Source organism: Chlamydotis macqueenii, chromosome 1 (genome assembly GCF_036417535.1).
Source record: "Chlamydotis macqueenii isolate bChlMac1 chromosome 1, bChlMac1.mat, whole genome shotgun sequence".
NCBI lineage: Eukaryota > Metazoa > Chordata > Aves > Otidiformes > Otididae > Chlamydotis > Chlamydotis macqueenii.
The window spans coordinates 119,190,836-119,205,732 of NC_141556.1; the positions used below are offsets into that span (position 1 = coordinate 119,190,836).

Below are 14,897 nucleotides of genomic sequence, written 5' to 3' on the forward strand. Positions count from 1 at the left end.
TAACCGACCTAAAGGAGGTGTCATTAATGTTGAGGGAATAACTAGCCTTCATCACAGGAGTTACCATGGCCCTGTCACTGTGCAACATGAAGGAGTTACACAAGGGTCAATGGCGCGAACAGAGATACCCTAGAGCCAATACGCTTACCAAAGCAGAACGCAGGACGAAGTTCATGCCACCGGTGGAAATAGGTACGCGCAAAGTAGAGGGCTGCAGTTTGGCTGATTTGGATCAGACCTTGACTACCTTCTTCTTTTCTTCATGTGTTTGTTTCAGGTATGTGCGAGAGGAGCACTGGGCTGCAGGCTCCTGTAGCCCACGTTGCCTGGGTCCCAGCTTTCGTACAAACCTTGCCTGGATCTGCGCAGAGACGTGAAACACCGCGCCAGTCAGCTTAAACAAACTGCTCTCTAGGACACAAAGCAGGTAATTTTTCAGCAATGCCTTACATAAAATATTTTGCAGCTGGAACAACAGGAGATATAGAAAAAGCTTTGAGATAATTACAAGCTGCAATTTCTGACTCAGATCAGAGAGAAAAATCAACTATAATGTCATGTAAAAGGATTTTCTATAAAACCGGAAAGATTTGTTTTGATGCAAAAATGCTGGATGTTGCTCAAAATGACGTCTAGAAAAAAAGATTGGTTGCTAGAACTCTCCATTGCTTTCTGGACCACCTTCTGTAGACTTATTATTCCCTTCATATTAACGTCCCCAGGACTGTTCCGTGGAGATATGTGCATGCAGGCTGGAAATATTGAATCACAGACTGTATTGTTTGTCAGACTCAGGCAGAAGAGGAAAGATACAGTGACAGATAATTTAAAAACCACAGGCCTCGCTGCATCTAACGTGTGCTCATATCTCTGCTATAGAGCAAGATTCTTTAGGTTGGATAGTGACGATTTTGCTAAATGCAGTCACAGGCATGCTGTCCTGTTGAAACATAACAGAAGTCGTTGTTTTCCATATGTTCTTCATATATAGCTGTTCTCCTAGGCAGTGGGGGGAACAGAGCATTTGCTTCATCCAGGAATCTAAACCTGCTGTTTGACGGTGAGGTGAGGGATGGGGGCTCAGCATCTCAGGGCTAAGGAGCCAATACCAGGGTGATTTAACTCCCTGATACAGCACCTTAAGTTGTCCAAGGAACTGACTTGCCTGTCTTAATATAAAATGTTTTTAACTTCCAAAATTCTCACTGTTCACCTGAAAACAAGACTGAAATCGGTGGTTTTAAAAGAAAAATGGCCTCAGCAAATACATCTTTTCCAACAGCCCCTCTGTTGCACCACAGGCTCCCTCTGGCCTCAGGGGCATCTGGGGCAATTCTTGCCTTCTTAATCTCCAGATGTGACAAAACAAAGGCAGATAAGACACCCACGTGCACTCGCATGTGTTTGCTGAGTTACCTGAAAAGGGGATTTTGAGGAACTGGTGATATATTGGGGAAAGACAATTGCGAGAGTGAAACAGGGAAGAAACAGGATTGCGACAGAAGATGGGGCACAGTCAGTTACAGACAGAGAGGCTGAGATTCCTCCAGAGCACCTGTTCTGGGGGCTTGCATGGCTCTGCAGGACTGGGAGCCATGGTGGGGAGCTGCAGCTGGGGCGAGTCCCTGGAGCAGGGTGCAGCATGTTATCTGGATGGCTCCCGACTGCATGCAACTGGGAAGGCAGAGAGAGCTGAGATACCAAACTGGAGATGCCCAAGGTGCTAGTGGTGCGATCTGGGTCCTTGCAAGTCCTCCCCTCAATCCTCCCCCCACAAGTACGTCAGTGGGTAATTGCAAATGTTTAACTTGAGAAAAAAAGGAACACCATTCCTACCAGTTACAGATAAACTCCAATTTGCTTTTGATGATTAAACTGATGACAAAAGCTCGTATTTTTCAGCTTTCACACAGTCAGAACCAAATGAGACTTTGCTCCTGGAAGTTTGTGTTTCTTATCAAGGCCGCTGCCTACTCATTGGTGGTAGGCAGAGACCTCCTGTGAAATGATACGTGTGCATAAGTGTGATTCACAAAATTTATAAAATATGTATTACAATTTACATAAATTTATGCTGTTTGCATTGCCTGGGCATGTGTGTGTGAGATAATGTATCTGTATAAGGCATGCTGCTTCATACATGGACTGAAAAAGGAAGAAAATCTGGCTCTGGATAGGCAGTATGGTGAATACTTGCCAGAACATGTGTTGGGAGGCTACTCTCCTGGCCATCCAGAACAGGGACCTTTGGAAGTTATTTTTAGATCTGTTACCAGTGACCAAACCCAGAAACAAGTAAGAAGTAAATACGGCGAAGACACGTGAGTCTGATTTTACTGAAATCAGGTAAAATGAGTATATTATGTTATGTTAGGCCTTCTTGCTCTTGAGTATTTCTGAAAAAGTTTTAATCGGTTTTCATAGAAAATGGCTCTCAATTACTTTCTTGGTTCAGTATTTGAAGGGCTTTTGTTTGTACATGTCCTGGAATTCCTGTGACAGGGAAATGTCAGACCCTCAAACAGCTTCGTGAGAGTTGACAACAGGAGCTAATCTCTTCTGCAGCTCTGTTTTCAACCTCAGAACACCATCCTTTCCTGAAAACACTATTTTTGGGATATTTATGTGCTTCCTCACAGGCCATTGAAGAACATGAGAACAGATGCAGAGCAGATTTTCTTATACTCTTTTGTGTATGTGTGTGCGTATATATATATGTATGCATATGTATATTCTCACACAATCTTATGTATGTATTTAATTAAAGCAATTTGAAGTTAATCTCAAGACTACTGTGAGCTATACATACAAGAAAAAACACATCTGAGGAATACTCTGTTTAAAGATAAAGCTAATTTAAATGGCAGAAGAAATTTGAACTTTTGAAATATTTTCAAAATTCATTATTGAATCATTGCAAAAATGCTTTTCACTGTGGGAGGAATTTCAGTAAACCAGGACTCCAGTTCTACTTGTTTCATGCTTTTGAGAATACCAACTGAAGTTAATGGGACTATTCTTATGGGTAAGATGAGCTGGATTTTGTCCCAGGAACACCTGGCTGAACTTTAAAATGAACTTAAGCCTGCAACACAAAACCTTTTCATTGCTTGCAAAAGGGCATTTGAGCAAAAGGAGGGCAGCAATGTGGTTTTGGGGAGTCTAGGCAGAACATTCCTGGTCTGAAGGCAGACATCAAATTTCCATGAAATCTACAGCTCTGGAGGTTGCAAACTTGGTTTGCTGTATTTTTTGATGGGAAGATAGATTAAATTAATTAAGAAGGGGGAAAGAGGGAGGGAATGCCCTTCCCCCTGGTAAAACCCCTCCCATTGTAGTTCTCCAGAATAGTAGCTAGTGGGCCCATGAGTTAATGGAATGAGTAACTGAAGTATTATTCTCTTCTCATTAGATTAATTTATGGACATGTGTAATTTTTTTGGCACTGTGATTTTTTTTGGGTTTGCTTTGATAATATTTCTCTCTCTCAAAATTTATACTAGATTTGTAACCAATTATGCAGCACATTAATAGGACAAGGGGTAATGGTAATGGTTTTTAAATTGTTTGTGGTTTTGTTTAGTGAGGGAGGGCCTAAGGTGGCAGCTTCTGTAGGAAACTGCTAGAAGTTGCTCCCCTTTGTTCAGTGGACTCGGCCAGGCCTAGGGCGGACCTGCTGCTGGGCGAGGCCGAGCTGATTGGTAGCAGAATGTTCCGTGATAACGCCTCTGCAATAACGTACTTAAGAAGGGGAAAACAGAAAAAAAAAAAGGAGAAGAGAAGATGTGAAGAAGCTGAGCGGGGGCAGAGGCGCAGAGCGGGAGGCACAGGCCTCATGGGCCTTGCAGGCCTCACCCCCTCTGGCCTCTCGCCGGGCGGCCGACTGGGTCCAACTCGGCCCAGCCCAGCTGCAGGAGGTGGAGAGGAGAGGAGATGGATGATGTGAAGAGATTCTGAGAGGTGTCTGCCAGCCTGTTGTGAAGAACTTTTCTTGTGAGAGGAACAGCTGCAGACGCCAAGGTCAGTGAAGAAGGAGGGGGAGGAGTAATGCAGCTCCTGGCCAAGATTCCCCTGCAGCCTGTGGTGCAGCCCATGGTGGAGCAGGTTGTCCCCCTGCAGCCCTTGAAGGTCCACGGAGAAGCAGAGATCCACCTACAGCCCGTGAAGGACTCCACACTGGCACACCAGGGGAGGTGGATGCCTGAAGGTGGCTGTGGCCCGTGGAAGGCCTGCTGGGGCAGCCGTTCTGGAGGGACTGCACCCCGTGGAAGAGATGACCCACGCTGGAGCAGTTTCATGAAGGACTGTGGTGTATGGGTGGGACCCCACAATGAAGCAGGGGAGGAATGTGAGGAGTTCTTCCCCCGACTATGGAGCAGTGGCGTAAAACTGACTGCAACCCCCATTCCCTCTTCCCCCCTGTGCTGCTCAGGGAGGGGAAGGTAGTAGAGATAATGTTAAGCTCGGGAAGAGGGAGGGGTGGAGGGAGGTTATCTTGTTCCCTCATTATCCTGCTGTTTTTAGTAATGAATGAATAGTTTTCCCCAAGTTGAGTCTGTTTTGCCCGTAACGGTAACTTTAAGGATTTTCTCCCTGTCCTTATCTCAAACCTCGAGCTGTTTTTTCTTATATTATCTCTCCCTATTCTCTTGGAGAGTGGGGGGAGTGAGAGAGAGACTGCATAGTCTGGTCCCAGTCGGGGCTGAACTATGACAAAAATAGAGGGAGGTAGATTCAGATTGGATATAAGAAAGAAATTTTTTTACGATTAGGGTGATGGAACACTGTAACAGGTTCCCCAGAGAGGTGGTGGATGCCCCATAGCTGGAAGTGTTCACGGGCAGGATGGATGGGGCTCTGAGCAACCTGACCTGGTTGAAGACGTCCCTGCTCCTTGCAGGGGGGTTGGACTAGATAACCTTTGAAGATCCCTTCCAACCCAAACTATTCTATTATTCTATGATTCTAATCTGTTACAAAAAATGAATGAATTAACATTGTTGTTATTGTTTCGATCTCTTTCACCTAGAAAGGAGAGGGAGGTGTAGACAACTCCCTTCTCACCTCGGCATGCCCCAGTGAGTCACCTGAACTCTGCAAAAGGTGAAACATCCAAATAATCTGACCCATTGCTGGTTTTTTCTGAGCAGCTGACCCAACATCCAATATGTGACTTACGGCCCCTGCAGCAAAAAGATCAGGAGCAGCTTCTGGGTTGAAGCAAGAGCCCCACAGGACACAAAGAAGATGAAGATAGGAGGAACCTGTCTGGATCTGCCACTTGGACAGCACTTGCTGACTCTGGGACACAGGCACTTTTCAAACAAATGGAGAAACATGGTATTTAAAAAAAAAAACAAACTATTGCTGTTATTTCTCTCATCTGGCGTGGGCACGTATCTGCTGCTTCTCTACTCTCTGGCTCGTGAGAGCCCTGGTGGGACTAAGTCACGATTTGTAAGATGCTGAAAATGGGGAGGGGGTCTGAAGCATCAGCCAGGGTAACTTGGTATCAGTGGACATGCTTGTGTGGATTTCTGAGGATATGCTGGCTTAGGGGGGTAGCTTCAAGTAGGAACAAGTGTGAATTTAATTGCCAGCAGAATATTTTGTGGGAATGATACCAAGAGAATGAATGTGCACGAATGCCCTGAAATAGGTATCTTTCATTTAGAGACGGCCTGACTTTGAATCCCTATGCAGGGAGTTTGGTATACAGCACTGAAAGGAACGAGATAGCTTTTTTTTTTTTAATGTGTTGTTCCTTCTTGTTTCTTTCAGATGGATTTCAGAAAATTCAGGCTGTTTGTTTGCCTTGTAGGGCTCAGCTGTGCTAGCTTCTGTGTTTTTTACAACAGTTTGACCCAATTCTGTATATTCTGTGGAAACAACCAAGATTACATATTCCCCATGGAGACTTTTAGGAGAATTGGAGGAAACTTCTCACAGCTCCCGGATGTAGACTGCCATAAGAACCCACCTTTCCTCGTCCTGCTTGTGACATCCTCGTACCACCAGGTCGACGCCAGGATGGCCATCCGGCAAACCTGGGGGAAGGAGAGAACCGTCGCTGGCCAGCGCCTGGTGACATATTTCCTCCTGGGAAGCACTGTGAACCTCAGCCAGCAGGCTGATATCGCTGCTGAAAGCCAAAAGTACAAAGACATTATTCAAAAGAATTTTACAGACACGTATTACAATTTGACTTTGAAGACCATGATGGGAATTGAATGGATTCACAAATTTTGTTACCAGTCCAGCTTTGTAATGAAAACGGACACAGATGTGTTTGTCAATGTTTTTTACCTCACTGAGCTTCTTCTAAGGAAAAAGAGGACCACTAGATTCTTCACAGGCTTTTTAAAACTGCAAGAGTACCCCATACGGAGAACAGCGAGTAAGTGGTACGTGAGCACAGAAGAGTACCCGGGAAAGACCTACCCTCCGTTTTGTTCCGGAACTGGCTATGTTTTATCCACCGATGTTGCTAGTCAGATCTATAATGTTTCAGAGACCGTTTCATTCATTAAACTGGAGGATGTATTCATAGGACTGTGCCTTGCCAAATTAAAAATTAGTCTGGAGGAGCTTCATTCAGAGCAGACGTTTTTTCCAGAAAAGATTATGTTCTCTGTTTCTCGCTTTAAGAAAATCGTGATGTGTCATGAAGTAGAACCATCTGAGCAGCTGAGTTACTGGAATCTCTTAGTGACAGAAAATCACGGAGGAGTGCTCTAGCACCTTCCCTGCTCAAATTAACAAACTGAAATGCTCCCCATTTACAGGGCTGCGCTTGACTCCAGCAAAACTCCCAATTAACTTTAGATGCATCATGTTAAAGACTTCTAAAAATAGTTATTTTAATCTCCATTTCTGCCCAAGAACATGCAAACCTCTTTCTCTCCCATTCACTCCCACCTCTTTGGGTCTCTTCTCTATATATTACAATTATTACTTTTTTTTTTTTCTGAAAAATGCAGGCCCACAAATCTGCCCTTTTCATGGACCAGCTCTCCAAATATTGCTGCTACGTGACTGAGAACATTTCTGCAGCAGCAAACTAGAAGTCAAAGTACTTTTGTTCAGAGAGGAAAATTTGCACCCTCTTCCTGGTCCCCTTTGATAGATTATTGCACTTGCACGCAGCTGTGCAGGCATTTAAGAAAAAAGTGTGTGTAGCTGTTAGGATGTTCCCCTCCTGGCATAGGGAACTGCAGCCCTGCCCTTGCAGCCAGCTCTGTGAGGGCAGAACTGCGTACTGACACAGATCCCTCCTTCAGTTCCTGCAGACTTTTTTGCAGAGATGGAAGAATTTGCCCATACAGTGCTCTTGGGACCACCTTAGGTACTGCAGGTCACCTGCTGAATGTGTAAGAGTACTGCATCTGTTTTCCTATACGTGCCTCCTGCTGAAAACTATACATGGTAGAGCCAGGTCCGTGCTCAGTGGAGAGTGTCCTGGTCTTTCTATTGAAATAGACCCCAGAGATATCTTTTACATTTGTGTCTCAATTTGATCACTTCAAACCTACTGTAAATGGTTTGCCATGGCTAAACTAGGATCACTTACAGTGAGCGAAACAGCACATCTGATTTAGACATTTTTCAGTATGAGGACCTGAGTAAGGCAGAGAAGACGGCAGGATTTTTCTCTTTTAAACAAGACCTAGTGGGAAAATTTGCCCAAGTAATCATTCAGGCTGGGAGACTCATTTCTTTTTTCATTACTAAGAAAAGACTCATGAAATCACTAGGATGTTTGTAGGTTTCAGGGATAAGGACTTGAGTCTTTACCGTAGATGCTGTGAAAAATACATTTGGGCTACAAGCAGGGAGGAGAGTGTTCATAAAATCATGCCTTATGCCATACTCCTATTTGATTCACCTTCATGCAAAGAAAAGGTCAGTTTTACCAGCAAAGAAGTACCAAATGTCTGAACTATGTGTGAAACATGTTCTTCAGAGAACAGTAAAAGTGGGGCTGCTCCCTGAGAGAAGATGAGCTGGGAGCTGAGAGGATCCCACAGCCAGCAGGGCTCAGCCCCACACACTCATGCGAGGGAGCAGGACAGACCCACGGATGGTGGCCAGGTCCAACCAAGAGTCCCAATCATAAGGAAGCACCCTGGTGATGAGGCAGGTCTGAGGGTCAAACCAGCAATGTCTGGGTTCTGGTGGTGACAGGTGCACATCAGGATCAGGCCCAGAAGGAGGAACCAGGGCCAGACACTGCCCCAGGATGGGATGGGGATGTATACTGGATGTGGTAAACAGCATGGAGGAAAGACAGGGAAAAATATTTTATCACTTTGGGATTATTTATTTTTATTGTTTCTTTTCTTTTTATTGAAGTTTGTGAGGACTGTCCAAGTGTCTCCTTTTACTTGCCTGTGTCTGAGGAGAAGGATAAATATTTTCAAGAGGAATATGCCCCATCCTGAAAAGCATTTAGTAATGGGAATAATATATTATTTATTTTGTTCTGATCTAGAGTAACCTGAGGTCATATACTTATTTTTAAAAACATGATGAAAGAAATAATGTTTGTTTGTTTGGTAGAAGAATAATCTTCTTTATTTTAATTTTTTTCATTCAGAAAATAGCTGCGTATATGGTGATCGCAGGGATATGGCTATCCAGGTGGTGGAGTGGGTGACCAAGGAGGTGTTTGCCTTTCCCTAGCGTGTACCTTTGCAGGTACATCTGCCCTGGGACTCAAAGCCCTGCTGTAGCATCTCTACTTTTGCAGATGCCTTCAGTATGTGATAAAGCCTACCAACAGTATTTTAATCACTATTCTTTCCATGTACCCTTCAGAAATGTCTTTTTGCCATTCATTGCTATTTACCCAAGGTGCAAGCTAGCTATTGCTTTAATTTATGGAAAGATATTGAGCATAAAGGAATGCTTCCTGGCATCTCCTGGTTCCCTCTTTTGTGGGTTAGAGTCTGTGAGATGGAACAGCACAATGCAGCCTGATGTTCATCCTGGCCTCTTCTTGTTCTCAGATAAATAATCCTGTGGTCCCACTTGGGTCTCACTTTCACCTCTGTGCCTAGTGCCAACTTTATCCCAGCTGGCAGGACCGGTCCAAACGTGCAGTCCCAGGGAGCCCGTATCTCAGCAGAACAGGTATTTATTTACATATGGATGTGTTGACTTGTTCACCTCCAGCTGAACTCACTTGGTGTTGAGCTCCAAGAAGTGTGGTGGCACCGGGCTCCTGGGATGGTGCAGCTGCTGGTCTTCTGTCAGACTGAGTTAGTGGCCAAAGGGTAAAGTCTCTCATTAGGAGGTAGTATTTTGGATTGCTCCCCTGAGTGATGGCTGCTTGTGAGTGGCATTAAAATATGTCTTACCTGAGCAGTTTGTGGCCTTGAATCATCATAAAAAAAAGTTACCCTTGAGGGCCAAATTCTGCTAGACTTCTTGACTGTGGCTTTTATTTTAGTTTGGGAGTGTTCCTAGTTACCTGAACATAGCTACTAACTGAGAAGATGGTGCTATTCTCTGTTAATCACACTTGCAGATGCTACCACTATATTTTTGGGGCTAAATTCATAGTGACTGTGCCATTGGGAATAAGGTCTTCAGACTTATTTTAAGAAGCCATCCCATTCTGAATACCGTGTCGAGGGAGTCTATTTGCAATTTCAAGTGACCTATGTAAGACGCCTCTCTTTATTACTGCATTTGAAATATTTTGTCCCTACTGAATCTATGTTGTCAAGCATCCAATGTCCTGCCTATCTGAAGCGTTTGGCTTATCACTGCTACATCTCTGATGCAGAGCAAATGAGTACAGGTTGAAATGTTATGGATTCAGATAGCCTGCTCCTCTCCTTTTTTTGCAAATTTTCTTCCCAAATTTTCTTGCTTTAGGTTGCTGCACATTATTTTCCTCGACATACAATTTTCTTTATGTTCACATGAATTAGAAATTGTTTTAATAATTCTCTCCATTCAGTAAGCTAGCTTGAATAATAATATAGTAAATTAATAATTAATTACTTATATAAGTATATATAAGTAATATACAAATATAAGATTCTCCTGCTGGAAAAGGTGATTTAAGAAAAGTTGATGATTGCATGTAAGGCAAATTCATTTACTTAAACAAAACCACTGAGCTAGTCAGTTTATATGTATCAGCTAAATGAGCTTAGGTCTCAGATCAGGACTTTTGGCACAACCAAAACAGTATTAACGGCCTTTTGCCAAATTATGTATATTTTCCTATGAAAAATCATCAGAAAAAGATGGAAAATAGAACTAGAACTGTAAAAACAATACTGCAGTGTACATATACTTATTTTTAATTCTGTATAGGCTAGTAAAATAATTTAGGCAATTCTGGGACAGTTTATTTGTAAAAGTAGTGCACTATCATAACATTTTTATGCTTTCTGAGTCAGATGATCATTAAATCAGATTTTTATGAGTAGCTTTGAAAAGTTACTCTGAAAAGTTACTCCATTGCTTCTCATTTATTAGGAAGGACTATAAAAATCGACAGAGCCACTAGTGTCTTAGAGTTGGTTAGAGTTGTGCATTTCAGCATACTCTATTTCTTCCAACACAAGATCAGTTTTTGAATGCAGAACGATGAACACATTTTTCAAAACTCTAGCTCATCAACTAACATATTGTTACTTTAGGTCAAGATTTTTAAAATGTCCGTGAAGGACTTGGTCCTAAATCTCATCCAATGCAGTATTATTGAGGAGGTATAGCCCTTCTAGGCACTTTTGAGAATACAGAGTAGATTTTTGTAGTGAAACATTTGCCTTATGTAAAAGCCGAATGGAACACAAGGGCTAACCGTCTGTAATGGATCTGTCAGGAATGCTGCTCTTCTTGGATTTGTGCGGGTTACTATATAATGTTAACATAAAATGTGTGAAAAAGTTTGCATTGTTTGCATAGAACACGAGAATGTTGAGCTAACTATTCAATGTATTATGTTTTAGTAAAGTATTTTGTTACCACATTTCTGTGTGTTCACTTGTCTTTTCAGTTGTGAATATATTAACATTTTGGGTTGCAGTCAAGTGAGGACACTTGCTCTTTTTCCAGTTAAAATGCATAGAATCACAGAATCATTTAGGTGGGAAAAGATCCTTAAGATCATCAAGCCGAAATGTTGACCTAACACTGCCGAGTCCACCACCAAACCATGTCCCTAAGTGCCACATCTACACGTCTTTTAAATACCTCCAGGGATGGTGACTTAATCACTTTGCTGGGCAGCCTGTTGCAATGCTTGACAACCCTTTTGGTGAAGAAATTTTTCCTAATATCCAACCTAAACCTTTTCTGGCGCAACTTGAGGCCATTTCCTCTTGTCCTGTCACTTGTTACCTGAGAAAAGAGACCTACACCCACGTCGCCACAATCTCCTTTCAGATCCTTGTAGAGAACAATAAAGTCTCCCCTGAGTCTCCTCCAAACTAAACAATCCCAGTTCTCTCAGCAACTCCTCAGAAGACTTGTTCTCTAGACTCCTCACCAGCTTCCCTGCTCTTCTTTGGACACGTTCCAGGACCTCAGTGTCTTCCTTGTAGTGAGAGGCCCAAAACTGAATGCATATTTGAGGTGTGGCCTCACCAGCGCTGAGTACAGGGGCACAATCCTTTCCCTGGTCCTGCTAGCCACACTATTTCTGATAGAAACCGGGAAGCTATTGGCCTACTTGGCCACCAGGGCACTTTGTTGGCTCATATTCAGCCAGCTGTTGACCAACACCCCCAGGTCTTTTTCTACTGGGCAGCTTTCCAGCCAGTCTTTCTCAAACCTGTAGTGTTGCACAGGATGGTTGTGACTCAAGTGCAGGACCTGGTGCTTAGCCTTGTTGAATGTGAATCTGTTGGATTTTCTCCCCTTCTCTAAAATGCCTTAGTATGTACATCCTGAAATGACTCGTTGGTTCCCCTTCCTAAGGTAAATACATAATTCCCATAATAGAGAAAAAGATCAAGGATGGGGGTGCTTTCCCAAGTAATAAGCATGCAATCTTGCCACATTAGTCACTCTTGCCATTAAGGGTCCACATATGGTACACTTTTAAGTCAAAGGCACCTTGAAATAAAACCTTATAAACAGGCTGTGGTCTGAATTCAGAATTTTTTTTTTCCAAATGACAAGAGTATCAAGTACAAGATTGTTAAAATCATAGCAAGGGAACTGATAAAAGACATTTTTAACCACAGCTGATACCTTTTGGGAGACCGAGATCCAACCTGAAATGGTTTTGCTTATGTCCCCATAGCCAGCACGGTCTGACTGTGGCTGACTGGCATGCTCCCTGGGACCTGGAAGCACAGCGCTGTTCCGCTGTCACTTAAAAGGGAAATGTCAAATAACTGAAGGTTGTCAGATTGTTTTCCAAAGACAGACAGTTATGAACTAAAAACCATACCTAGAAAAGGTCTCCTTCACTACCATTAGCTTTTGTTTCATCTTTTTTCCTCACTTACCTTTCTGGCACATTTTGCTTGTTTGTTTGCAGCTGGACTTGAATTCATTAGTCCATTCCACCAATGTATTTCCAGAAGTATCTACAAATATTGTCACACTGAACAGAGGAAACTGTCTGTCACAGGACCTAGATATATGCAGTACACATGAGATGCAGCCTGAAAAAAAAAAATCCAGACTTGAACTTGCACATGTTCTGGCTGAGCAAACAGAGATTTTTTCAAAGCCTGGTAGTAGAGTGGTTTTAAGGCTATCCTTCTAAAAAGTTCACTCAAGTACATTATCACTGAAAAATGTAATTGGACGATTTCAGTGGTTGAGAAATAACCTTGTTATTGCCTTACATTTAACAAATTCAAACGTGCATTATTTTTGTAGGGGGAAAAAAAATTCAAGACCCTTAGAATCTCTCCAACTGAACCATGTACACAATATCCCTTGCATTCAGTTAGTGAGCTAACCTGACCTCATTTAATTTATGACTCTGAGTGCAGGGATAGAGGCCTGTGTAATCAGCTTCATATTCTTCCGTCACCAAAAGTACTTAGAAATCACAGCCGCCCTTACACTTACAAACTGTCAGCGTACAGCTGTAGGCGCAGAATGTCATAAATTAGTTATGCGCTGTGATTTATACCTCCAGCATGTAGATCTTCCTGGCAGCTCTACTCCCTTCATGTTTAATTTAATTGCTATTGCTGGAACAGCAGTTGTAAGTAAATGTTTGACTCCAGTACATAAAGGGACCTGCAGCTTTTACATGTGCTTCTGCTAGTAAAGGTTCAACGAGGGAATGAAAAAGAAGAGTGAGCTCAGCCGTGAGGCAGGAGTGGGAGTGAGCTGTGGTGTGTGTGAATAACGCAGCTTGCTCCTGCTGGGAGTGAGAAGGTGGCGGAATAGCAGCCCGTGCTGCTAGCAGGGAGAGCTCAGTGCTGAGGAAGAGGGTGTGCGATGCACCTCTGTGCTCATCACCCTCCTCAGCCCATTTTGGGGACCCCATCCCCTTATGCTGAGGCAAAGCCCTGCATGCTTTGCAGGTGTAACTCAAGTGGCAGGAGGTTTGCTGCCAGAGGCCGCTGTAACTGAGCGATACTGGCTCCTCCAGCTTTGCTGAAGAAAGTGCTGCAGGGGATAGGGAAGAAGAGGGAACCAGAGACTTCACCCTATGAACGTATCAGTCTTTAGTATATTCTTGAGATCTTTCAGTACTCACCAGTTCCCTAAGTTTTAGGGAATCTTATTTTGTATACAAGTGTTGCAAAGGAAACAGCCGAATATCAAAATAAAGTTTGCTGCCCCTCTGTAAGAGAAAGGCAAAATACAGCAGTGATAATGAGCGCTTCCATTACTCTGACACATAAAGAGAAAGTGAGTATCTGAAACCATCTGTGCCAGGGACTTACGTTCTTTTACTGCAAAAGGGTAGCTTTCAGTCACAGACTCGGTATCACAGATACAGTGCATAGGAGACGTGTATTTCTAAGAAAAAAAAAAACCCTGCCATTTCTACTTGGTGATCTTAACTGAATTCCCAAAGGGAGCAGTAAGATGTCAGTCATAAGGATGTATTTCGTGAAAATGCAAAGAAGACGCAGCTCTTCCAACATAATGCCTGCTTTTATGGTGATAATCTGCTCTCTCATCACTGCAGTGTCAGTTTGGATCATGCCTGCAGGTCACTTAGGGAATATTCATTAATATTCTATCTTCAGAGGTGTAAGTATTAACATTTCTCATAACTGGCAACCTGGCAAAATCATCAGGAAAGAAGGCAAAGGGGTATAATTTTATACTCCCGTAGTAGTTTTCTTAGCATTATCAGGGAAGTCCTGTGGGATTTGGAGCCCTGGGCACAGTGCTTGTGTGTGCATATCACTGACAGGTCTTGTGCAGTGTTCATCTGAAATGTCCAGAGCTGGACTTACCATGCATGGGCTGACAGGTGTTGCACACACCAGTTTTAAAGGAGCTCTGGATAGATTTGCACTTCGCCTGAACTCCTTGAAGAATCTGGCTGTGCATATAAAGCTCAGGAGGGAGTCTAAAATCGTGACCCTAATCAGTGATGAAAAATGTAATAGTGATTATAATGAGTGTAAAGAATGATGTTTACATTTTCTTGGCACGCTACCGTATATTGAAAAGCTCCTTAGAATAAATTGAATTATAACTAGAGCAATTAAATTAATGTTTGGACCAGAGACAAAACATTTCTAAAGCTAAAGAAAATGTTGCCAGGGGAACTGATGTATTAGAGAGCACTAAAAATCTCCTTCTTAGATGTACACTCCTCCTAATAGCACCAAAGCTGCATCTTCTTTCATTCTGTGATAAACTTTATTACTTACTTATTGTTGCCTGGGCTTCATGATGAATGGCTTCATCTATGTTCCCTGTATTATGACATTTTCATTTTACCA

The 14,897-nt window shown here is 42.9% G+C and overlaps 1 protein-coding gene across 9 annotated transcripts in view; it reads left to right on the forward strand.

The window, feature by feature from the left end:
* B3GALT5 (beta-1,3-galactosyltransferase 5) overlaps positions 1-8,684 on the forward strand; it is a 32,063-nt gene extending 23,379 nt beyond the window's left edge. For all 9 annotated transcript variants that reach the window (XM_086765557.1, XM_086765567.1, XM_086765605.1 and 6 more), the window contains 3 exons: positions 278-427; positions 5,151-5,340; positions 5,782-8,684. In XM_086765557.1, coding sequence (XP_086621683.1) covers positions 5,248-5,340; positions 5,782-6,738 — 1,050 coding nt within the window. In that variant the 5' untranslated portion in view covers positions 278-427; positions 5,151-5,247 and the 3' untranslated portion in view covers positions 6,739-8,684. The remainder of the gene's footprint in view (positions 1-277; positions 428-5,150; positions 5,341-5,781) is intronic.
* Positions 8,685-14,897: the final 6,213 nt, after the last annotated feature.